The sequence below is a fragment of the Carcharodon carcharias genome, chromosome 18, assembly GCF_017639515.1.
Source record: "Carcharodon carcharias isolate sCarCar2 chromosome 18, sCarCar2.pri, whole genome shotgun sequence".
In the NCBI taxonomy this organism is placed as follows: Eukaryota; Metazoa; Chordata; class Chondrichthyes; order Lamniformes; family Lamnidae; genus Carcharodon; species Carcharodon carcharias.
Genome location: NC_054484.1, coordinates 20,791,276 through 20,817,927, shown reverse-complemented (window position 1 = coordinate 20,817,927; position 26,652 = coordinate 20,791,276). Strand labels below are relative to the sequence as shown.

General features: G+C 45.1%; 1 protein-coding gene across 5 annotated transcripts in view; it reads left to right on the top strand.

Annotated features, from left to right (window-relative positions):
- Window positions 1-259: 259 nt before the first annotated feature.
- The window catches only part of LOC121290373 (interferon-induced GTP-binding protein Mx3-like), a 39,456-nt gene continuing 13,063 nt past the window's right edge, over window positions 260-26,652 (top strand). The window contains exons 1-7 of one of the 5 annotated variants that reach the window (XM_041210761.1): window positions 260-542; window positions 655-797; window positions 12,416-12,607; window positions 14,419-14,556; window positions 16,007-16,161; window positions 21,000-21,138; window positions 26,285-26,483. In XM_041210761.1, the coding sequence (XP_041066695.1) occupies window positions 433-542; window positions 655-797; window positions 12,416-12,607; window positions 14,419-14,556; window positions 16,007-16,161; window positions 21,000-21,138; window positions 26,285-26,483 (1,076 nt within the window). In that variant the 5' untranslated portion in view covers window positions 260-432. The other 4 variants (XM_041210762.1, XM_041210764.1, XM_041210763.1 and 1 more) reach the window with 4 other exon arrangements.

Genomic DNA, 26,652 nt, shown 5'->3' with positions numbered 1-26,652 from the left:
CTGATCCAATATTGCCCATATTATACTATTGCTCATATCAACTTTACCCCCAGTGTGTCTGAGAGGGGTTGAATTATTCAGGTCCCTTTCAATTCTTGAGGACTTTTCGGATTTTGTGAAAAATACCAACCATGGGAAATGTTTATGAATATATTTACAATGAACTATGTGTGGTCATTCTCCTGACTATGACGATGATGTGTAAGTACAGACACAACACACAGAGTATACTACCGAGGTGCCTACATGTTGTGTGCAGCTGCACTTCATTTGTGTCAAAAAAAACCGCAGATACACAGGGAGCAATGACAGATTTCTGTTAAACTGATATATATATCCAGATATAAAAGATTACATGCCATCATTTTGAAGAAAGGCAGGAGTGTTCTCCCAGTATTCTGGCCTTTTATCCATCAACCAACATCTACAAAAATGGTATGGTCGTTATCACAATGCTGCCTGTGTGAGCTTGCTGCATTTCCTACATCAGTGACTACACTTCAAAAACTCTTCATTGGCTGTAAAAGATGTTCTGATGCCGTGTAAGGCGCTATATAAATGCAAGTGTTTTCTTTTTTCTTCAAACATGCATCTTAAAACGTATGCATGGAAAATTGAGAAGCTTTTTTAATAACTGCAGTTTCCCTTTAACAGAATAGAAACTTATACAACCCAGCAACCGTTTTTACATATGGGTGAACGCAGTAATGGGTGGAGACAAGTCAGGCAGATTTCACTGTTCTGTTCGTTTCTTCTTGTCACCCACACTGATCAAGCACTCAGCCGATGCTATACAGGTATGTAGTTCTTCATTTCACTATATTTTGTCAACTATTTGCTCTGTTGGTAAATGATGTGGGCAATGATTTGCAGCTAGAAACATTTCAGTGGATCCGTCAGGTGTGCTGTCTTTTTTTTCCTTTCCTCCCTCTATGTTTGAAGAGCAATTTCCCCCCCTTTGAAGACTCAAGAAGGCATAACTTGTTAGCAAAATTTGAATGAAGCCCGTGGGATCAATGGGACAGTAGCAGTGTCGATATAAAACTGGCAAAGGGATAGACAGCAGAGAATAATTGTATTTGAGGCTGGAGTGAGATATAAACAGCACTGCTCTTGACCTGGAGTTGAGTATACGGGGCAAAATTTCAAAGTTTACAGATGACGCGAGATCCGAAAATTTAGTAAGCAATGAGGAGGAGAGCAACAGGATTCAGGAGGACATTGGCAGACTGGTGAAATGAGCAGGTGCGTGGCTGATAAAATTGAATGCAGAGAAGGCTGTTGATAGATACCAACGTTGGGAAAGCACTCATTTTTATGCCCAATTTCTACCTCATTGAGAGACCAGATATACATTAAAGGCAATATTTATTACAGCGTCGTTGTTCTTCCCATCCATCGGAGGCGACGTTGAATATTTGTCCTCATCCAACAATTAGGGGTGGAGCACTCTAACTTCTTGCTGATTTTAAAGGCTACTCCTGCCTCACTTGAAGCAGGGGCAAGGGGGTAACACGACGGTAACATCGACCAAATCATATGAAGTATCTGCCCAAATTCCTGCTGCTAGCAACACTGCAAAAGAAAATCTTGACAGGCGAGTGCATAAAGCAACCAAAGTTTCTCTCTCTCTCTCTCTCTCTCTTTCTATTAGACTGTTCTATCTTGGCTGTGTGATAAAAGTGTTCCTTTAAGTCTTGCCAAGGCATGTAAACTGACACCAAGCCAAAGATAAAGTCCGACAGTATAAAACACAAAGATAAAAACAAAGAACTGTGGATGCTGGAAATCCAAAACAAAAACAGAATTACCTGGAAAAACCCAGCAGGTCTGGCAGCGTCGGCGGAGAAGAAGAGTTGACATTTCGAGTCCTCATGACCCTTCAAGCCGATGCTGCCAGACCTGCTGATTTTTCCAAGTATTTCCAGGTTTTTGTGTTGAGTATAAAACACAAATCCTTTCCACTGAGAACTCGAGATCATCGCGACTTGGTCCATCCCACCAGAAACCACTCTCCCTCCACCCCCCCCCCCCCAGTCCGGCAGCCACTCTCTGCCCGCATCCCCCCCCCCCCCAAATCCGGCAGCCACTCTCTCCCCGCATCCCCCCCTCCCCAAAATCCGGCAGCCACTCTCTCCCCGCATCCCCCCGCCCCCCAAAATCCGGCAGCCACTCTCTCCCCGCATCCCCCCCCCCCCAAAATCCGGCAGCCACTCTCTCCCCGCATCCCCCCGCCCCCCAAAATCCGGCAGCCACTCTCTCCCCGCATCCCCCCCCCCAAAATCCGGCAGCCACTCTCTCCCCGCATCCCCCCCCCCCCAAAATCCGGCAGCCACTCTCTCCCCGCATCCCCCCCCCCCCAAAATCCGGCAGCCACTCTCTCCCCGCATCCCCCCCCCCCCCAAAATCCGGCAGCCACTCTCTCTCTCTCCCCCCCCCCCCAAAATCCGGCAGCCACTCTCTCTCTCCCCCCCCCCCCCAAAATCCGGCAGCCACTCTCTCTCTCCCCCCCCCCCAAAATCCGGCAGCCACTCTCTCTCTCTCCCCCCCCCCCCAAAATCCGGCAGCCACTCTCTCTCTCTCTCTCCCCCCCCCCCCCAAAATCCGGCAGCCACTCTCTCTCTCTCTCTCCCCCCCCCCCAAAATCCGGCAGCCACTCTCTCTCTCTCTCCCCCCCCCCCAAAATCCGGCAGCCACTCTCTCTCTCTCCCCCCCCCCCCAAAATCCGGCAGCCACTCTCTCTCTCTCTCCCCCCCCCCAAAATCCGGCAGCCACTCTCTCTCTCCCCCCCCCCCCCAAAATCCGGCAGCCACTCTCTCTCTCCCCCCCCCCCCCCAAAATCCGGCAGCCACTCTCTCTCTCTCCCCCCCCCCCAAAATCCGGCAGCCACTCTCTCTCTCTCTCCCCCCCCCAAAATCCGGCAGCCACTCTCTCTCTCTCTCCCCCCCCCCAAAATCCGGCAGCCACTCTCTCTCTCCCCCCCCCCAAAATCTGGCAGCCACTCTCTCTCTCTCTCTCCCCCCCCCCCAAAATCCGGCAGCCACTCTCTCTCTCTCTCTCCCCCCCCCCCCCCAAAATCCGGCAGCCACTCTCTCTCTCTCTCCCCCCCCCCCAAAATCCGGCAGCCACTCTCTCTCTCCCCCCCCCCCCCAAAATCCGGCAGCCACTCTCTCTCTCTCTCCCCCCCCCAAAATCCGGCAGCCACTCTCTCTCTCTCTCCCCCCCCCCCCCAAAATCCGGCAGCCACTCTCTCTCTCTCTCCACCCACCCCCCAAAAAAATCCGGCAGCCACTCTCTCTCTCTCTCTCCCCCCCAAAATCCGGCAGCCACTCTCTCTCTCTCTCCCCCCCCCCCCCCCCAAAATCCGGCAGCCACTCTCTCTCTCTCTCCCCCCCCCCCCAAAATCCGGCAGCCACTCTCTCTCTCCCCCCCCCAAAAAAAAATCCGGCCGCCATTCTCTCTCTCCGCCCCCCCAAAAAAATCCGGCCGCCATTCTCTCTCTCCCCCCCCAAAAAAAAATCCGGCAGCCACTCTCTCTCTCTCTCTCCCCCCCCAAAAAAAAATCCGGCAGCCACTCTCTCTCTCTCTCTCCCCCCCCAAAAAAAAATCCGGCAGCCACTCTCTCCCCGCCCCCCCCCCCCCCCCAATCTGGCAGCCAGCATGAAACGTGCACTAAAGAGCTCAGGGCTGTCGGGGTGTGGGCGCTGGGAGCGCTTCCACTGAGCACCCTGATGGCAGACAGCTGCATTAGGGAGCTGCAAGCCTCCAAATAATAAATTAAAGCACAAAAATGCTGCAAAAAAAAAATATCCATGCAGCACAATCCAGCACCTGAAAGCATACCTTACAAAGAGAAAGTCCCCAGATATTTATTTTTTTATTCCCTAACGGAGATTTCATCCCGTCCTTGGTGAGGTTTCATTAAAAACGTAAAGGCCAATTGGCCCATCAGCCAACCGTATGTTTGGACGGGCCACGAAAAATCACTGACAATTGCGCTGATAATGGGCTTAGTTCCCGGGTTAATGGTTAGCGGGTGCACTTCTGACTGCCGTGCGTACTCGCCGAGCGAAAGAAATATGCCTCGAGTGCACGATGACGTCGGGACATGCCTGATCGAGTTGGACGCCCGCCCGCCAGCGGAACGTAAAATCCTGCCCAGTATCTTCTGCCTGGCCTGACAGCCACAGTCTCTCTCTCTCTCTCCCCTCCCTCCCGGCAACCAGTACCCATCTCTCTCTCTCTCCCTTCCCGCCCAGCAGACTCACAGCCGCGGTTGCTTGCGGCTCCTCCAATCAGATTCTGGCTCTCTCTCACACTTGCTGCTGATTGGCTCACTCCGCAGACCAGATAGAGACGCTTGACGGGCCACATCTGGCCTGTGGGCTGGGGCTTGGACAAGCCCGATGTCAAGCCTCGTGCTGAGTCGATGCTGTAACAGGTTAGTATAATGTTCAATAAAAAGTGAGAGTTTGCGAACAGTATTGCCTCCAGCATTGTCTCTACATCCAGGCCCACGGCTACCACATCTGAGAACCACAACAACAAAACCAGACTGATAAACTGGATGTACCAGATTCTCCCTGTTTCCTTTCAATACAAACAACTCCTCAACACTGGGGATATTCCTTTCCACATGGCACATTTCACCTCATGCCCACCTCCATCCCAGAATAAAAATGCACTAATTGTTCATAGTAATCTCCACTTCCAGTTTTCCACTGACTGTGCCAGTCTGCCCTTTTGCTGGCATGACCCTGACTGGTGCACAATTCTACTGGCGCAGCCTGTTCTTCCCCACCCATGTACTTCACACATGAATGTGTGATAGTGGGTCAAAGACAAAAATAGCTGGGAAAACTCAGCAGGTCTGACAGCATCTGCGGAGAGGAAGACAGAGTTAACGTTTCGAGTCCGTGTGACTCTTCATCAAAAGTAGTCATACGGACTGGAAACGTTAACTGTATTTCTCTCCGCAGATGCTGTCAGACCTGCTGAGTTTTCCCAGCTATTTTAGCTTTTGTTTCACATTTCCAGCATCCGCAATATTTTGCTTTTATTTAAAACAACAGACTTAGCTTAAAATGTCTACTAATTTATCATTTAATGGCACTCCACAAATATATTTTATTTTATAAAAACAAAAACAAAAATAAAAACAAAAAACTGCGGATGCTGGAAATCCAAAACAAAAACAGAAATACCTGGAAAAACTCAGCAGGTCTGGCAGCATCGGCGGAGAAGAGCACAGTTGACGTTTGGAGTCCTCATGACCCTCCAACAGAACTTCTGTTCAAGGGTCATGAGGACTCGAAACGTCAACTGTGCTCTTCTCCGCCGATGCTGCCAGACCTGCTGAATTTTTCCAGGTATTTATATTTTATTTTAGTTCTGTAGTCCATCAAATCTTAATAATCGCATTGCCATTAAAAACTGAGTTGCACCTGATTGAACAAGCTGTCACTTATATGGAGTTTCTAACAGCCATGCGGGGGGAGGAAAAGTTCTAGTTGTCACTGATTTCAATGAGTGCCAGCTCAAAGGAGTCCACATTGCTGCATGTGTTGGAGTCCTGAGTGACAGACTACAATGTCAGAGTTTCAATGTTAATCTGCTGTCACTTTGCCACCAATCGCACCCTCCCCCACCCAACATCCTGCAAAATCTAGATCAGGACATAAAATCATACAAGCCCGGCCCATTAAGCCATTGCCAGCTCTTTGCAAGAATTATCCAATTAGTCCACACTCCTGCCCCTTCTCCAGGCCTGCAAATCTTTCCTTTTCCTTTTCAAGTGTGTATCTAATTCCCTTCACAGGGACTTTAGTGTGGGTGAGAGGTCTTTTCTGGGTGGATGAGTTAAGATGAGCCCAATGATCTTTCTCCATTTGTAATTATCTATTTGAGACAATGGTTTCTACACGAGAGAGATACAGAAAGGTAAGGTGCAGTGACATGCATGCACAAGTCCTTTGCAGCACGATAACAATGAGAAAATGAACATTATTTAATGAACAACATCCAGTAGCATCAAAGCCAATTCTACCACACCTACTGCCACTCTCACTGCTATTAGCTAACCCAGCCCAGGGCTTTATTCCAAAGTGGTGATGTCCACCTCTGGCCCTATGACTTCTTTTCCAGTTTAAGAAGCTCAATTTTCTTGAGATAGGCAAAGTTTTTGTGCTCCTCTGGGTCCAGATCCCATTTTGACGTCCTCCTTGATACTCCGTCATCCTGTGTAATCTTCAGCGACACTTCGTTTTTATGCAGAAGTTTTGCTTGAAGCTGATTTCCAATGAAAGGAAATTGCAGAAGAAGACCCAATCTTAAAAGCTAGCTGACAAAGCAGAACAGCCATCAGAACCTTGCAATCCTGCTACCCACTGCACAAAATTGTCAAGAAGTTCATAGTGCTCTTAAAGTGCTCCCAACTGTGACTCAGTTCCACCCACAACACTCTCCCAAAGCAGATACCGTGCTGGAGAAGGTTAGTGATAAATCACAGTCAATCTTTCCTTCCCTTGGTAAAAAATGAAAGATTTTCATCTGTATAGCACCTCTTGTGACCTCAGGATGTCCCAAAGTGTTTTACAGCCAACAGAGGACATTTGAAGTGTAGCCACTGTTGAAATGCGACAGCCAATTTACACACAGCAAGCTCTCAGTGAACAGCAATGCTGGATGAGTGATAAGTAATGTTCAGGGTATCAGGGGAATGCCCTTCTTCTTCTTTGAATAGTGCCATGGGATCTGTCACTTCCTGCTGAAGTAAAATAACCAGTTGTACTGTTTACACAACAACAAAATTCACAGCCCTACAACAGTGTCAAACAGGCTCTGATGAAATTATATGGTTGGACTGCGAAGCATTCAAGTGGATTGTGCTGATGCAAGCACCACCAAAGAAATGTATATGTTGTTTTCCCTTCAAAAGGTCTTGCAACAAAATGATTAAGCCAATCAGCCACTCATAGCTCATCCATCCTGAAAAGACTCATCACACCTACGGAAATTATTCCAGGATGGCTCTCTCCACTGCCTTGCCTTGATATTTACTCTCCTTATTCAACACTTCTGACTTTGACATGACTCCCTGACATGTACACTCTGTTCCTTGCCTTTCGGAAATCCTCCTTTACTTAAATTTTGCTGAAAAGAGAGACAAAATTTCAAAGCTTTTCATCTTGCACTCATCAGGACAAACAAAAGAATGCCCAATTTCAAACAACCACAACAATTTATACTACAAGAGAAAAGAATGCTGATTGGCAAGTCGACTCCAATTTTTTTTAATATTCAGTCACGGGATGTGTGCTTTGCTGGCTGAGCCAGCATTTATTGCCCATCCCTAGTTGCCCTTGAGAAGGTGGAGGTGAGCTGCCTTCACACTGCAGTCCACGTGGTGTAGGTACACCCATAGTGCTGTTAGGAAAGGAGTTCCATGATTTTGAGCCAGCGATAGTGAAGGAACAGTGATATATTTCCAAGTCAGGATGGTGAGTGACTTGGATAGATGGTGTTCCCATCTTTCTGCTGTCCTTGTCCTTCCAGGTGGTAGTGGTCGGGGGTTTGGAAGATACTGCATAAGGAGCCTTGGTGAATTCCTGCAGTGCATCTTGTGAATGATACACATTGCTGCTACTGTGCGTCGGTAGTGGAGGGAGTGAATGTTTGTGGATGTGGTGCCAATCAAGCAGACTGTTTTGTCCTGGATGGTGTCCAGCTTCTTCAGTGTTGTAGGAGCTGCTCTCATCCAGGCAAATGGGGAGTATTCCATCACACTCCTGACTTGTGCTTTGTAATGGTGGACAGGCTTTGGGGAGTCAGGAGATGAGTTACTCGTCGCACGATTCCTAGCCTCAGTTGGCCGAGTCATTGCCATGGAGAAAGCCCATGTTTCTGGCTAATTCAAAAAAGATGCAAGGTTTGAGTGTATTCCTTTTGTTTTCAGAGAATGGGTCCCTGTGTATGAATGTATGTCACTTATAGCAAGCGTAAGTGAGCCACATTAGAAGCTCGACTGATTATCTTAAATTGGTTGTTAATATAGTTATTAATACACTCAGAATTGTTCAGCAAGTGCTGCCCAATCAGGGAATCGCATCTAACAATAGATGTTTAGTTTTGGGTTTTGCAAATGTGAGCTGGTTGAGTACAGTCCACACTGTGCCAATTATCAACAACTGAAGAAACGTGCTGTTTGATTCAATTATCCAATTGTTGAGACATAGGAACCATGTACCTGGATGCACACTGGCGCTGAAATTCATACATGATGTTGCTCAATTGTGTGGTAGGCAGAACATTTTTTTAGACTGATGACAGTATCCTGTTAGTGAAAAATACCAGTTGAGTACTGCATTGTACCAGCGTGAAATAGCTTGCTTAACCGGTTGTTCCATTTTTTGAGATACTTTGTCCTTCTGGGGTAATTTGAAGTCTACCTCAAATTAGTGCTAAACTATTGGGGAAAATGGCACGTTACCACAATGCACAGTCATCAGAAATTATGGAGAGAATGAAACCAGCTGTATGAAAGTAGTTGAACAAACAATGCACTAAATGGGATGAGCTACTCCCCCTAATTCTTATAGGAATGCTTAGCAACAAGTCTAAGGCAGTACGGGGTACTACCATCATGGATTAGTGACCAGAAGGCTCATGCTTACCCTCACACACCTGTTAGTGCCCAGCCTGGCGGATAAGGAAATGAAAGAGGTGACGGGGATCCATTTGTGAGCAATTTATAGAGGATCTTAAAGGAAGTAAGTTTGTGCATGGCCTACAACATCAGCTGAGCACACCAATACAATTGGCTGCACTTGGCCCCAAGTAACTGGCAGGGATGGGAGGTAGTCGGGTGATGGTATAAAATCATGCAATCGGGAATGTTTTTGATTCCCTGTATAAGGGACCATTGTGAATAAGGCCAGCCCCATGGTATACCTGGTTCAACTACCCAGAAGATTAAATGCTTCCACGTGAACCAGGTAGGTCAGAAAGACAACAGCCAACAACAGTGAACACATTGTGAATGCATCCGCTCTACTGGGATGATGACACATCAGATTCGCCCAATGAAGCACTTCATCTGGTGGCAACGTGTCCACAGTACAGTATTGAGCACACGGGATCAAGACAAAAATAAAAGGAAATCAAATAAACCCCATAGACTTAGGAAAGGGTGAGCCAGTGCATAAAGGAACAGAGGGTACAGGACTGGAAGTAACATTCTATTTTGTTGCCTTCGCCCTGATGGCAAGGATCAGGCAATAGTTGAAAAAGATGAAAGTATCATTCTGGCCAATGATTGAGATTCTGCTGTATCTAGGGGGTTGGATAGAAGCCTACTCCATGTACTGGACCGCCAACAGTTACCCTCCCCGAAAACAGTTTGATCACAGTTGTCTTGGCAACACTACCCCAAAGTAATATCTGCAGTAGTACCCTCCAGTAAATCATAGGGTAACCACTAGAGGAGTTCAGGAGTACTGGACACTATACCCCACCAGTATCCTTGCATGCGCACACAAAAATGATTATGAGCTTAAGGCCTAGCCAATATAATTAACTAAAATAAGCACTGCAATTGCATTTGATCAGAAACTTAATAAAACTTCAACATAAAATAAAAACGTAAATTTATAAAAGAAAGGGACAGGAATGACTCAAGTTCATCACCTAATCTTGAGGATCAGATGACATATTTATGTATCTTGAAACCTAAAGTAGTTCCATTGCATTGTTACTTTGTAATCATTTCTGGATATTCTTTATAATATTTTCTTGAGTTCTGTTCCCAAAAGCAGGTCCTTGGCAATTATTCACAAAACCACTACAAAACGCCATGATTTTTCACTAAAGGTAGGGTACCAAAGCAGGCCCCAAGTCTACCTCAGCTGGAACAGGGATCAAACCTTGTTGGTGTTAATCTGATCCCCATGCCAAAAGAGCTAACAAAGTTTAGAGGCTGGTAGGGTGGCCATTTGGAACTGCCCAACCTCTAATCTTCATTGGTTCATATCAATGTAATTTAACATCATTTATATTGGTCAGTCAGTGCCCCTCCTTTCTTCATAATTTCAGAAGTGGGGATGTTCACTTATGATTGCACAATGTTCAGCACCATTCGCAACTCCTCAGAAACTAAAGCAGTCCATGTCCAAATGCAACAAGACCTGGACAACATCCAGGCTTGGACTGACAAGTGGCAAGTAACATTTGCGTCACACAAGTGCCAGGCAATGACCATCTCTAACAAGAGAGAATCTAACCATCACCCCTTGACGTTCAATGGCATTACCAGCACTGAATCCCCACTATCAACATCCTGGGGGTTTCCATTGACCAGAAACTGAACTGGACAAGCCATAACAACACTGTGGCTATAAGAGCAGGTCAGAGGCTAGGAATCCTGCAATGAGTAACTCACCTCCTGACTCCCCAAAGCCTGTCCGCCATCTACAAGGCACAAGTCAGGAGTGTGATAGAATACTCCCCACTTGCCTCGAAGAGTGCAGCTCCCACAACACTCAAGAAGCTTGACACCGTTCAGGACAAAGCAGCCTTCTTGATTGGCACCACATCCACAAACATTCACTCCTTCCATCAGCGAGGCACAGTAGCAGCAGTGTGTACCATCAAAAAGGCCACAGCAGGAATTCACCAAGGCTCCTAAGATAGCACCTTCCAAACCCACAACCACTACTATCTAGAAGGACAAGGGCAGCAGATGATGGGAACACCACCACCTGGAAGTTCCTTTCCAAGTCACTCACCATCCTGACTTGGAAATATATCACCGTTCCTTCACTGTCGAATGGTCAAAATCCTGGAACTCCCTTCCTAACAGCACTGTGGGTGTATCTACACCACATGGACTGCAGCAGTTCAAGAAGGCAGCTCACCAGCACCTTCTCAAGGCAACTAAGGATGGGCAATAAATGCCGGCCCAGCCAGCGATGTTCACACGCTGTGAATGAATTTTTTAAAATTACCTATCGTTGGGGATGACTCTTAAAAGTGGTATATTGGTATGTGTTTTACTCTTAGGTAAGGATCATCTCCTACATTTTGGTCAATGTTCAGCTGATAATTGTGTTGCATCTATTGATAATAACATGCCGTGTTAACAAGCAACAAAAGCCGCAAGAGTGGATCAAGCTTTGCTAGAAGATGTCAAAAAAGAAGACAATATTTATTCAGTGTAGGTGCCTGTGGTCCTAGCTTTGGGCACACAGCCACTTGAGGGCAGACTCTTAAGAATACAGGTATGGCTGTATGGTGTGACCAAACTTAAACAAAGATTACCAAATTTTATCCATAAACATACTTCGCAAGGCCAAGAAGACTTTTCAGAGTGAAATAAAACTGCAGAATGCTGCAAGCTATTTATCACAGGTTAGGAAGATCTTGGGCAGAAACAAACAATTGGACTATTGTGAGAAACAAGAATATGGCATGTCCACACTGAGCCCTACTGGTGATTAATGAAATATTGTTCTGATAAGGAATGAGAATGGCTGTTTTATTAGCAGACCTGATGAACAGCTCTAAGCATGAACAACTGATAACAGGACAATACACTCAATGAAGTCCCTGAAAACCAGTTTGAACACTGGAGATGAGATATTTCAACAAGAGTTGTGGAACTGATCATGGGGCACAGCATTGCATGAGAAAAGAGATTGTAAAGACCTGAGTGATCAAGGACAGAAGACACATGCAAAGACTCTAGAGGCCCAGAAAGTGAATAACAACAGGACAGGCTTTTACCCCATGGTTTAGACAAAGAAGTTGACATATTATCAGTCATTTTATATTATGGGAAGCATTTATAGGACAATAAGGTCCTGTGAATATAACACCCTGGTCCACAGATGAAAAGGGGTATAAAAGATGTTATATAAAGCCACTTGGCCTGCAGTGAGGGCAGTTGCCAATTAAAGAGTTGCTTTGAGTCACTGCCAAATGACCATTCACTGCTATTTGTATGTTTTGAGGCTTTTTTTTTTGCTTTTCCTGCTTAAGCTTAAAGTAAAGTGATACACCTGTGCTTGCTTTGTGCAATCTGGGATTCTTATGTTACAGTTACAGATGATTACTTGCTGATTTTTTTAAACAAAGAGAACTTATTCCTGAAAACCTATTCCCGAAACAAGAGAATGTCCTAGACAGGTGACCAAAAACTTAATCAGAGGCAGGATTTGAAAGGAGCAGCTGAAAGAATCAGAAGGAGGCAGAGAGACAGAAAAGTTTAGTGAGGGAGTTGCAGAGCTTAGCACTGATAAAAGCGGTCAGATAAGAAATAGAGGAGTTGCCAGTACTGGTCAAAATATTTGGTTCCAACTCAGAAATATTTAAATGATCATATGGTCTCTGTTGAATGATTATCCTTGGGTTTCTTTTCAAGCAATGGATGGCCAGTTTTATAATTGCTATGAGGAGAAGATACGTCCTTGCATTGATCTTATCGACTCGCTGAGAAAGCTGGGTGTGGACAAGGACCTGGGACTTCCCGCCATCGCAGTGATTGGAGACCAAAGCTCCGGGAAGAGCTCAGTACTGGAGGCATTATCCGGGGTGTCACTTCCCAGAGGGAGTGGTAAGATAGCAACTAGCAACAACATCAACTTGTATAGCATCTGTAATGTAGTGAATTTATCCAGGAACATTATCAAATATAATTTGACACTGAGCAATGTAAGAGAAGGTCATGGGCAAAGTCTTAATTTTTAAAGGAGGAAAGAGGAAGAGAGGCAGAGATGCTAAGAGAAGTAATTCCAGGTTTAGGGCCTTGACAGCTGAAGGAACATACTGCCAATGGTGAAACGATTAGAATCAGGGATATTCAAGTGGCCAGAATTGGAGGAGCACAGATACCTTAGAGGGTGATAGGGCTGAAGGAGGTTGCAGAGATAGGGAAGGGTGAGGCCACAAAGCGATTTGAAAGCAAGGTTGAGAATTTTAAAATTGAGGCATTTCTTAACGGAGAACCAGTGTAGGTCAGTGAATCAAGGGTGGTGGGTGAACAGGACTCAGGGTGAATGGGACGCAGTTTGAATTGCACGAGTTTGGATGAGTGGAAAATGGGAGGCTGACCTGGCATGTTTTGGACGAGTCAAGTCTAGAGGTTAAAAAAATGCATGGGTGAGGTTTTCAGAAACAAATGAGCTGATACTGGGGCAGCGCTGAACTGTGTCTTGGAGGTGAAAACAGGTGAAAACAGATGCTCTCAGTGAAAACATGGATATATTTTTGGAAGCTCATCTTGGGGTCAAACATGAGTCAGGGTTGTGAACATTCTGGTTCAACTTTAGACAGGTGCCAGGGAGACAGATGGTGCTGATGGTTACAGAACACAGGGACTAAATACAATGGCTTCAGTCTTCCAAAGATTTTGTGGGGAAAATTTTCTGCTCATCCAGTACTGGATGCCAGATAGGTAGCCTGACAAGGATGGAGTTTTCTTGGTGCCCTAGACATCATTCTTTCTTCAAGCAACACCTTCAGGTGCAGATTAACTTGTTCCTCTTTTATCTCACTCCTTCTTCTGGAACCTAGCTGTGCATGAATGAATTGTAATACAGCACCAGTCACATCCTTTCAAGTAATTTCATTGTACGCGAACGACTATGAGACATTTCTGAGAGATGTGATGAGTCGCAATGTCAATGTATTTCCTTCTTTAGATTTTATAATCAGCCATTAGATGCTGTGCAATAATTCCCCGGAAGAGGGATGTTAGTAGGCCACTTAGTCCCTCAAGCCTGTTCCGCCATTCAGTTAGATTACAGCTGATCTGTATCTCAAATCCACCTACCTCCCTTGGTTCTATATCCTTTTATAACATTGCCTAACAAAGATCTATTGATCTCAGTTTGAAATTCTCAATTCAAAACCTCAACAGCCCTTTTGGGGGAGAGAGATTCAAATTTTCACTGCCCTTTGTGTGACCAAGTGCTTCCTGACAACCCTCCTGAACAACCAGGCTCTAATTTTAAGGTTATGCCCCCTTGTTCTGGACTACCCAATCTGAGGAACTAGTTACTCTCTATCTACCTTATCAACTACTTTAATCATAATAAACAGCCCAATTAGATCACTCTCAATCTTCTCTAAAGGTATAGGAAGATCTTTTTGATCCTTCCTTTATTCCTCTAAGCAAACAGTAGTCTTTGCTAGTCATTTCTGCACAATAGTATGGCTTAGATCTGAAGCTTGCTGTGGCACATCTGAGCACCAGCACATTGCCCCACCTTAGTGCCCTGTGCTGGTGTGGTCTGTCGTGCTGAGACCCAACCAATTTTCTTTGGCTTATTTAAGTGTGATCTGTGCTATGATGCACTCACCTGATGTAATATGTGGCTGTAAATCGTTTGAAACAATGTAATCCTTTTCAATATTCCATGGCAGGTATTGTTACCAGGTGTCCCCTTGAATTGAAGCTGAAGAAAACCAAAGAGGCCAATGTTTGGAAGGGCAAACTCACTTATGGATCTCAGGAACGGGACCTGATCGATCCATCAGAAGTGGAGGAAGAAATTTGGGAAGGTACTGTAAAACTGAATTACACTGCTCCCACATTTGTGTGGCCTTTGCTTTCTTTCATGCTTCATGTTTTATAAAAAATGAATGGCATTGAGGTAAAGTCTTTGTTAACACCATGAAATAAGTACTTGGCAAGCCTTTCAGTGGTGTGAGTGAGTGTGATACAGAGCTGTACACACTAGGAAAATTTCCAATTTTATCTTGCATTTACACTCAGTTCATGGTTTGTGATTACTGTCGTACTATCATCAGTTAATTAACCTCAGTTAAGCAGTGTTCAGATGTCAGAATTGACTTCAGGGCTAAGGAGATTTGAAATCAACCACTGCTCGTTAAGGTCAATTGTTGACTATTTTGCGGCCCTCTGCTCTGAGGGACCTCCCAGCTTTGGCCCTCATTTTTTTAAACTTAGATCCACATCTCTGAGAATGCCTCCATGTTGAGGTGCCCACATAGTCTCCAACCTGCCTCACCAGTGCCACCTTTCCTACTGGGACTACAGTGACTCCAAAGATGTCCTCCATAACCTTTCAAACCCATGACCCCTACCACCTAGAAGAACAAGGGCAGCAGATGCATGGGAACACCACTACTTGAAAGTTCCCCTCCAAGCCACACACCATCCTGGCTTGGAACTATATTGTGGTTCCTTCATTGTGACTGGGTCAAAAGTCTGGCACTCCCTCCCTAACAGCACTGTGGGTGTACTTAGGCCACATGGACTGAAGCGATTCAAGAGGTGGCTCCCCACCATCTTCTCAAGGGGAATTATGGATGGGTGATAACCAGCAATGCCCATATCCAATGAAAGAATAAAAAATAACCCACCAGCGGGCCAGATACACCAGAGGTGGCGTCACAGTGGTATACAGTCAGGAGGGAGTTGCTCTGGCATCTGCAATGTTGACTTCAAACCCCAAGAAGTCTCATGGCATCAGGCTAAAAGTGGGCAAGGAGACCTCCTGCTGAGTACCACATAGCCCACCGCTGCCAAAACGCCCCCCCACCCTGCCCACCTGCCCCACTGAGCTCTTGCTGTACTCCTCCATTTTGAAAATCACTTGGAAGAAGGTAGAAGGACATAGAATGTGCTCTGGTTGAGGGATTTCAATGTCCATCACTAAGAGTTACTTAGTAGAGCCACTACTGACCAAGCTGGCCGAGTCCTGGAGGACACAGCTGGTAGGCTGGGCCTGCGGCAGGTGGTGAGGGAACCAAGAGAACAACCTTCTTGACCTCACCTTCACCAATCTACTCATCGCAGATTCATCTGTCAATAGCAGTGTTGGTAGGAGTGACCACCTCAGAGTCCTTGTAGAGACAAAGTCCCATCTTCACACTGAGAATACCATGTTTTCAGGATATATGTTACCCTGTCACTGGCCAACAGAATGGCTCCCCTCTGTGTGACAAATATCTTCGATTCTCTGACTCTATGATCACATCTCTCCAGCCCAGAACATCATGGCAGGTGATGGCGTAGGAATCAGTAAAGAATTGATCAGCCTTCAAATTCAATCCAGCAATGTTCCTGACCTGACACTGATAGATCTACCAGGGATTGCCAGAGTAGCCGTTGGTAACCAACCAGCAGATATTGGTGATCAGGTATGTAGCCAGACTCTGTAAAAATATGAAATAGCTCTTTTTATATTCAACGCTTTCTTGCTTTCAGCAGTTTGAAGAATATCTCTTTAAGAATCAGACCCGCATTGTTAGCAGTGTTGCTGTGTCAGCTACAGCAAAGGTCAGGTGCAGAGTGGAACTATTTCAGTGCTCTCCTGACTGGTGTCCCATCTTCCAACCTCTATATACGTGGGAGCTCATCCAACATTCTGTTGCCAGTATTCTAATTCGCACCAAGTCACTTTCAACTATCACCCTTCTCTCACTGAGCCACATTGGCTCCCGGACAACCGATTCGCTAAAATCCTTACCCAGCCCCACCTTTTCCAAGTGGCATAACTTCCTCCAGCCTTACAGCGCCCCTTATCCCCTCTAAGACCTCTGCATTTCTCAAACTTTAGCCTCTATGCCTTCCTCTGCCCCACCTTTGGTAACTATGGCTTCAACTCCTAACCTCTAAGTTCTGGAATATCCTACCTAAATCTTTGTCTTTCCACATCTTTTAGGATGTACCATTTTTTTATTATTCATTCATGGGATGGCTGGGTCAGCATTTATTGCCCATCCCTAATTGCCCTTGAGAAGGTGGTGTTGAAGGCCTTCTTGAATCGCTGCAGTGCATGTGGTGTAGGTACATCCACAGTGCTATTAGGAAGGAAGTTCCAGGATTTTGACCCAGTGACTGTGAAGGAACGCCAATATATTTCCAAGTCAGGATGGTGAGTGAGTTGGAAGGGAATTCCCAGGTGGTGGTGTTCCCATCTATCTGCCTCCCTTGTCCTTCTAGATGGCAGTGCTCATGTGTTTGGAAGATGCTGTCTAAGGAGCCTTGGTGAATTCCTGCAGTGTATCTTGTAGATGATACACACTGCTGCTACTGTGCATCAGTGATGGAGAGAGTGAATGTTTGGGATGTGGTGTCACTTAAGTGGTGCCAAACTTCTTGAGTATTGTGGGAGCTGCATCCAGGCAGGTGGGGAGTATTCCATCACAATCCTGACTTGTGCCTTATAGATGATGGACAGGCTTTGGGAGTCAGGAGGTGAGTTACTCATTGCAGGATTCCTAGCCTCTGACCTGCTCTTGTAGCTACAGTATTTATATGGCTAGTCCTGTTCAGTTTCTGATCAATGGTAACCCCCCCAGGCGATGGTTAGATTCTCTCTCATTGGAGATAGTCATTGCCTGGCACTTGTGTGGTGTGAATGTTACTTGCCACTTGTCAGCCCAAGCCTGGATATTACCAAGGTCTTGATCCATTTGGACATGGACTGCTTCAGTATCTGAGCAGTCGTGAATGGTGCTGAACATTGTGCAATCATAAGTGAACATCCCCACTGCTGACCTTAAGATGGAAGGAAGGTCATTGATGAAGCAGCTGAAGATGGTTGGGCCTAGGACACTGCCCTGAGGAACTCCTGCTGTGATGTCCTGGAGCTGAGATGACTGAGCTCCAACAACCACAACCATCTTCCTTTGTGCTAGGTATGACTCCAACCAGCGGAGAGTTTTCTTCCTGATTCCCATTGACTCCAGTTTTGCTAGGGCATTAAACCTATCACTTCGTCAACCTTTGGTCACTTGACCAAATGTGCCTTTTGGTGTCAGCCAGTCAGGAGTGTGATGCAATATTGTCCACTTGCCAAGATGAGTGCAGCTCCCACAACACTCAAGAAGCTTGAAACCATCCAGGACAAAGCAGCCCACTTGATTGGCACTCCATTCACCACCTTCAACACTCACTCCCTCCACCACCAATGCACAGTGGCAGCAGTGTGCACCATCTACAAAATGCATTGCAGGAACTCACCAAGGCTCCTTCAACAACACCTTCCAAACCCATGGCCTGTACCACCTAGAAGGGCAAGGGCAGCAGATGCATGGAAACACCACCAATTGCAAGTTCCCGTCCAAGTCACACACCAACCTGACTTGGAACTATATCACTGTTCCTTCACTGTTGCTGGGTCAAAATCCTGGAACTCGCTCCCTAACAGCACTGTGGATGTACCTACACCAGGGGGGATTGTAGCGATTCAGCTCAGCACCACCTTCTCAAGGGCAATTCGGGATGGGCAATATTAATCCTGGCCGAGCCAGTGACGCCCACATCAGATATAAAAAAAAATTAAGTATTTATCTGATTGAGCAACTTGGGATTGGGATTTGGGATGGTTTACTAGATTAAAGGTATGATATCAATGCAAGTTGTCATTGAGTAAAGCTCCCTCTATATAGTTCCAACAATACATTTTTACCCTGACTTCAAAAGACCAGCTCCTTTCGCAACTGAGGAAATGTTTGCATTTCCCTATCTTCCTGAACTCACAATAAGATTTCACTCTCTCAATAATGTCACTCCAATCACCTTAATGTGCAAATTGTTTAACTAACTGCAAAACAAAAGGGGAACGTCTTTGATCGGCAAATTAGATTCCTTATTTTGAGATACAGTATGTAAGGAACGTTGAGACATTCTATGTGTTAAGTGTAGCATGCTTGGGAGGAACAGGTGATGTTTAGACCTATGAACTGTGAAGTTGGACTCCACAGCACTTCTGGTGGCTCTGCCACATTGGAACCGGACCTCTCCATGCTCCTTGACAGTTACGAAAGGCTGGTTAGCAGGCCAGTCAATGTACCCAGCATCTCAGCATGCATCCTCATCACCATTCTCCTGTTTGTCAACCCGTTGTAGTCCTTATCTGAATTCCCTTTAGCAGCACTGACCCTCCAGTGAATTAACAATTCCACCTACCCTAGTAGCCCTTTAGTGCCCAGTCACTCAGCATGTGCAGATCCTGACTCTATACCTACCCTTTGAAGTTTGCACAGTACCAGGACCTGAGTTGTTGCTCTGAGTGTCAGATCAAGGGATGGTGACTTTTCATCAGTGCTGTGATGTTACTCTCGCTCTTTCTCCTGGGTTTGCTGTGGTTGAGTAGGCATCAGTTCTTGGGTAGCTGAAAGCACAAAATCACAATGGAAGGGTTGGGATGAAAGAGAGGGGATTGGAAAGGAAAGCAAGAGGTCCAAGATCACACCATCAGCAGCTGGACATCATGTCCAAGTGGCAGGATGAGGTGGGAGTTGAGTGATGTATCATCATCCTGAATGCAGTATGCTATGGGCTGTATTTTGGCCAGCTCCATGATGTGCAGCACCATCACCTCTGACAGGCTCAGGGGATGAATCCAAGCTTTTTTGCTTCTGCTTTGATTCTGCTCCCTTCTATTGTGGGCAATCTTGTCCTGCAAGAGGAGAGGGAAGAATGTTTGTGATTGTGTTGCACTGTGTTTGGATGATGTGCCTGCCACAGCTGAATAGCTGGGGTATGTGGAATCAGCGAGAGATGGGTGTGAGTTTGACAGCATTGGCAGGTGTGTGAAGGTGAGATGGAGTATCTGGATGTTAGTTGTGAGTCCTGAGAGCCACGAAGTGCTGATGGCTGAGTGATGGGCATGTGGTGCATGAGTGGTTGATGTTGTGCTGGGTCTGAGATGTCCTTTGAAGATATATTCACTGATCTTGACCATGCAAGTAAGGTCATTAAACTTCTTCCAGCGCTGCTGCCAGGTCTTGGGGTTAGACTGCAGGAGTTGACCTCCCTAGTCCACCTGCCCACCTCCATGACTGAGGCCTCCAGCGCCATATCCGTGAACCACAGAGCCCTCTGTCAGGGCCGTACTCCATTTCCCTTATCTCCAATTGCAGCATTGGCAGTCAGCAATAACCTCCTTTCATTCAGTGCAGCTTCCCCTTAAGAGGGATAGACTGCCTTTAAGAGCTGGAGGCTAGCTGGAACACATACCAGTCGCATATGTTGTTAGGCCTCCTGTTGAGCATGCAGCTAGCTAGCAGTATGGATCGCACTGGGCTGCATGCTAAAATCAAGTAAATGAGGAGGCAGCATGGAGTTATATGCTGCCTGCTTAATAGGAACAGGTGTGGCCAAATCAGTAATTGCAACTCCCATGCCTGAAAATGACTGCAAATACATTTTTGGCCAATGGTTCTCAAAATATTCTACCATTAGGATTTTCCTTGCCTCATGTCTGGGTCTGCTGCAGACTATTAGCGATTCCTATCTTCCTGATTAATTTATTAACTCTTGAGTTATCCTGTCCCTCTTCCTTGATCTTAAGCATAGTAATTCCCACCCTCCAATTCTTTGTCACAATTTCCATATCTACCCTTTCCATAAATTATAGTTAATGCCTTGTCTTTCTCCTCCACAATGACTTCAATATTCTGGGATGGATACTATCTTGGCTTATTGTTCTTTTTTTAAGCCCATCAAGACAAACATTTGAAGAATTTTTCCTCACGGCTCAGTATTCAGGCTGGGATACAAGAAAGTATCACATTGTTAGATGTTTACTCACATAGTCTAACGGCCTTTGTCAGATATTAGAATTTATCACAAGCATTAGGCAAGATATCCTGCTTTTGTACAGAATTGTACATTGGTTTATCTATAACATATCCACATTTTGGGCCTTGTAAGCCTTCCAATGTTCCGGCTTTTTGAATGCCACGTAATTTAATGCTGATTATAATTTTATGGAATGCGTATCCTGGCCAACTGCCCTTCCCTTTTCTTCCTGCGTTGTATATCTTTCACTTGTTTGACAAATTATTTCATGTCGTAATTAATTACATACAGTTAGTGACAGTCAAATACATCTTGTATAAATAGTTGTTGAGCTTTCCTTCATCAATTGGTCACTCTTTATGAATTCCTTGGCTTCTTCCCCCCAACTTAATTTTGGTTACTTTTAAACTCGCTTTGTAGCTAATAGTTTGATGTTTTATTACAGATTAAGAAACTCATTAAATCATTTATTAAGCGACAAGAAACAATTAACCTTGTGGTTGTGCCATGCAACGTTGACATAGCAACCACAGAAGCTCTGAAAATGGCCCAGGAAGTGGACCCTTCCGGAGAGAGAACTCTGGGTAATTAAACTGAAAAATGTCCTGACTGTCTTAACCCTGTGGCTGTTCAAAAAAAAATTGACGCTATCGCATTTGCTCAATTGTTGAGTGTATTAAGCCTAGAAATCAAGAGATTGTTGGGCACTAAGGCAATTAAAGGATATCGGGATATCGAGGCCAGGTGGAGCTGAGGTAGAAGATTATCCGTGATCTTGTCGAATGGCAGAACAGACTCGAAGGGAAAAATTGCCTACTCCAGCTTCTATTTCTTATGTTCATATGTAATTGGGTAGCACTAAGAATGAACTAGTCAGGTTCTTGCCAACAAATGAGAGGCAGAGTTATTCAAAGTATGGCAAGAGAATACCCCGGATAAGTAAGCCAAATGTCTCCTGCTGCTGCAAACTATTACCAAGTTGCACCTTTTGTTGTGCAGCACTATGTTAGTAAATGCTGCACAATATTCAGTTTAGAAAAACTTGTACATTATATGGATGGCTACAGATCAGAAGACTGCCCGGAATGGGAGATGTGATCTGATGGCCTTGAAAATCGTGCTGTGCCATGAAGATGCTTAATCTCGCTTGTGTGAAATTTCTGCAATCATTATTTTAACAAAGAAGTTGACCTCTTTAAATCGTGTTCCAAGCAGCTGCCCCCATTTACGTGCTGCTCACCTTCAGGAGCTGAGACAGCCAGGCCTGTGAGGGACACCTCTACTCGGGCAAAGGCTAAATAGCAGACGAGGCTCAGGGCCTTCACTCGCCTTCCGAAAGCAGAGACAGTGGACCTACAAGGCTCACCTCTGCTCGGCCAGCGGATAAATAGAGGAAGAGGCTCGGCGCCTTCACTCACCTTCTGGGTGCAGTGACAGCTGGACCTACGAGACACACTTCTACTCAGGCAGTAGATAAATAGAGGGTGAGGCTCGGGGACTTCACTCAGTTTCCGAGAGTGGAGACAACTGGACGTGCAAGGGGCACCTCTACTTGGGCAGCGGATAAATAGAGGATGAGGTTTGGGGCCTTCACTCACCTTCTGGGAGCAGAGACAGCTGGACCTGGGGGGGACACCTCTGCTCGGCCAGCGAGCTGAGCTTAAAAAAAAATCCAGGAGTGACACCACAGGAAAACTCTAAGTTCATTGGCTGGTGAGAAGCTGCCATTAGGGAGTGTGTTTACATTGCTTAAAACTAGAAAACGTATCATTTATAAAGAAGTAGCAACTTGGATTTCAGTAAGGAACACTAGCAATAGGGAAGTAAAGTTAAATCAGGTCAAAGTTAAATAAAGTAATAAGGTAAACCAAAGTAAGATAAAGTTAGCGTAAGTATAGTAAAGTTACTAGTAATTTATTCTACTCATTCTACTTACTCTGAGTGTAATAAATAATTTTTAGAGTTATGGAATGGCAGGTCAGCTTGGCCAAGCGGAGTGTGCATCCTGCGGTATGTGTGAAGTCGTGGACACACCATGTGTCCCTGACAAGCACATCTGTAGGAAGTGTCACCAGCTGCACAAGCTTGAGCTCTGTGTTTCAGAACTTGAGCGGCGGCTGGAGTCACTGTTGTGCATCTGCAAGGCAGAGGACTATGTGGATAGCATGCTTAGAGAGGTGGGCACACCACAGGGCAGAAGCGTGCAGCCAGAGAGGGAATGGGTGACCGCTAGGCAGTCTAACTGAACCAGGCAGGTAGTGTAGGAGTCCCCAGAGTCTATCGTGCTTGCTAATTGGTTTTCCATTTTGGATGCTGAGAGTGCGGCCAGAGTCAAGCCTGTGGCACCACGGGTGGCTCTGCTGTACAGGAGGAGGAAGAAGAATGGAAGATCAATAGTGATAGGGGATTCCATAGTCAGGGCATCAGACAGGCATTTCTGCGGCAGTAAGTACGACTCCAGGATGGTGTGTTGCATCCCTGGTTCCAGGGTCAAGGATGTCATGGAGCAGCTGCAGGACATCTTCGGGGGGAGGGGGAATCAGCCAGAAGTCGTGGTCCACATAGGTGCCAACGACAAAGGTAGGAAGAGGGATGAGGTCCTGAAAGCAGATTTCAGGGAGTTAGGAAAGAAATTAAAAAGCAGGATCTCAAGAGCAGTAATCTCAGGGTTACTCTCAGTGCTACATGGTAGTGAGCATAGGAATTGGAGGATTGATCGATTAGATATGTGGCTGGAGAATTGGTGTAGGAGGGAGGACATCAGATTTCTGAGGCATCAGGTCGGGTTGTGGGGCAGGTGGGACCTGTACACATTGGACGGGCTACATTGTAACAGGACTGTGACTGGTATACCTGTAGGGAGATTTGCTATTGCTGTTGGGGTGGGTTTAAACTAGCTTGTCAGGGGGTGGGAACCTGAAGGGTGGCCCAAATTGGAAGAAAGCAAAGTTGGTAACAGGAAGTGGTAGTGAGACTAGAAGGCAGGAGAAACAAAGCAGAGCATTGAGTACGCTTCAAATGTGGAATGATATCAAAAAGACAGAGTTAAGGACACTACCTGAATATGTGCAGCATTCGCAAAAAGGTAGATGATTTAAAGGCACAAATAGAGGTGAATGGGTATGATATAATTGTCATTACGGAAACATGGCTGTATGGTGACCAAGACTGGCAAATGAATATTCAAGGATGTTCGACATTTAGGAAGGACAGACAAGAAGGGAAAGGAGGTGAAGTTGCGCTAATAATAAGGGATGAGATCAGTGCATTAATAAGGGAGGATTTCAGATCGGAAGAACAATGTGTGGAATCTGATTGGGTGGAGCTAAGAAACAGCAAAGGGAAACAGAAATTGGTTGGTGTTGTTTATCAGCCACCAAACAGTAGTGGTAATGTGGGGCATGGTATTAATCAGGAGCTGAGAGAAGCATGTAGCATGGGCAATACAGTAAACATGGGTGACTTCAATCTGCATATAGACTGGGTAAACCAATTGAGCACTAATGCTGTGGAAAACAAGTTTCTGGAGTGTGTTAGGGATGGTTTTCTAGAGGAGTATGTTGAGGAGAGTTGTGACGGAGCAGGATACGTGCTCGGTGACGCAATGATGTGCGTGCTTTTCAACAGCAAGCAGGATGTGTGTGATGCAAGGAAGTTTTGGAACAAGTAACATAAAAGGGATTCGTATTTCTACCAATCAGATGAACTGTAGGACAGGCTATTTTAGATCTAGTATTATGTAATAAAAAAGAGCTAATTAACAATCTTGTTGTGAAAGAACTTTTGGGGATCAGTGACTTCAATAGGATAGAATTTTACATTATATTTGAAAGTGAGGTACTTCACTCTGAAGCAAGGGTGTTAAAGTTGAATAAAGGAAATTATGAAGGCATGAGGGACAAATTGGCTGAGGTGTATTGGGAAGATACATTAAAAGGTATGACTGTACATAGGCAATGGATGGTCTTCAATGAACTATGACATAGCTTACAGCATCTATACATTCCTTCAAGGTGCAAAACCCCCCAAAAAAGTCAGTCAACCGTGGCTGATAAAGGAAGTTAAGGATTGTATAAGATTAAAAGAAAAGGCTTAGAAAGTTGTCAGAAGTAGTAGTAAACCTGAGGATTGGGAGGTTTTTAGAATACAGCAAAGGAAGACCAAGAAGCTGGTAAAGAAAGGGAGAATAGAATATGAATGCAATCTAGCAAAAACATTAAAAAGGGGCTGTAAAAGCTTCTATAACTATGGAAAAAGGGAGCATTTGGCTAAGGCAAATGTGGGTCCATTACAGACAGAGTCAGGAGAATTCATAATGGGGAATAGAGAAATGGCAAAGAAGCTGAATGATTACTTTGTGTCTGTTTTCACTGAGGAAGATGCAGGAAATCTCCCAGGTTTAGAGATCCAAGGGACTAAGGAGAATGTGGAGTTAAGGAAATTAGTATAAGTAAGAAGGCTGATTTGGAGAAATTAACATGGTTAAAAGTTGATAAGTCCCCGGGACCTGATATTCTGCATCCCAGAGTGTTGAAAGAGGTTACCATAGAGATAGCCAATGCACTGGTGATCATTTACCAAAATTCTATAGGTTCTGGAATGGTTCCTGAAGATTGGAAGGTAGCAAATGTCAACCCACTATTTAAGAAGGGAGGGAGAGAGAAAACAGGGAACTACTGACCTGTTAGCCTTACATCAGAGTAGCGAAAATGCTAGAATCAATTATAAAGGATGTGATAAATGGATAATTGGATAATCATGATCTGGTTGGGCATAGTCAGCATGGATTTGCGAATGGGAAATCATGTTTGACAAACTTGTTGGAGTTTTTTGAGGATGTTACTAACAAAATTGATAAAGGAGAGTTGATAGATGCAGTCTACAAGCTCTCTGGGGTTTTCTATTTGTTTAGCTTTAATGAATGAAAAATCCTCTCAGGCCCATTGACACTCGGTAAGATTTCTCTCTGTGGTCTTCCAACATGGAATTTTCATAGGAGGTGCACAATTAGTGCAGTTAATGGTCATGTTAATTTTAAAAGTTCAATAGATATTCCTTAAATGAATCCTTAGAGAGCCTGAAGATTAAGGCTTGTGGAAAATTGACCTCAATCAAGATTGACACATTGAGCTCAATGCTGAATTCTTGCACATTTGTTCCTGGCCTACGGTGAAACTCATCACTGGAAATGTGAAGTTGGAAAATCGACCTTCTGACGGAGGTGGACAGACTGAATGCAGGGATCATGTTTCCTCTGGCTGGGGAGGGTCTAGGACATGGGGTCAGAGTCTCAGGATGCAGGGTAGGCTATTTAGCACTGAGATGAGGAGAAGCTTCTTCACTCAGAGGACGGGGAACCTGTGGAATTCTCTACCAAAGAGGGCTGTGGATGCCAAGTCACTGAATATATTTAAGAAGGAAATAGACTTCTGGAATCTAAAGACGTCAAGAGGTATGGGGAGAGAGCAGGAGTATGGCGTTGAGATAGAGCATCAGCCACAATCATATTGAGTGACAGAGCAGGCTCGAAGGGCTGAATGACCTACTTCTGCTTCTATTTTCTATGTTTCTATGACCTTTATATATGTACAGCGCATACTCACTGGCCTGTAGCTGGACTCGGCTGGTTGGGATGGGGAGACCTTCAGATTTGAAAGAAAATAAGAAGAGATTTATCACACAGCACAGTGAAGCCTGTTTTCTCACCAACAAGACGTGTTACAATTACAGGTATTTTAACCAAACCTGACCTGGTTGACAAAGGAACAGAAGGCAATGTGGTAGATATTATTCAGAACCTAGTCGTGGAGCTGAAGAAAGGTTACATGATCGTCAAATGCCGTGGACAACAAGAGATTAATGACCAACTGACGTTGAGTGAAGCAATCAAAAAGGAGAGAAAGTTTTTTGAAGACCATGAGGACTATAGGTAAAACTGAAATCAGTATAAAATACTTCTGTCATTAAAAAATCTTTAATTAAAGCTGCCTGTATCCTATCTGGCATCAAGTCGCATTCACATTAACCCTGTGCTCCCTGCCCTACATATACTCCAATCCCACAACACCTTGATTTTAAAATTCTCATCCTTGTTTTCA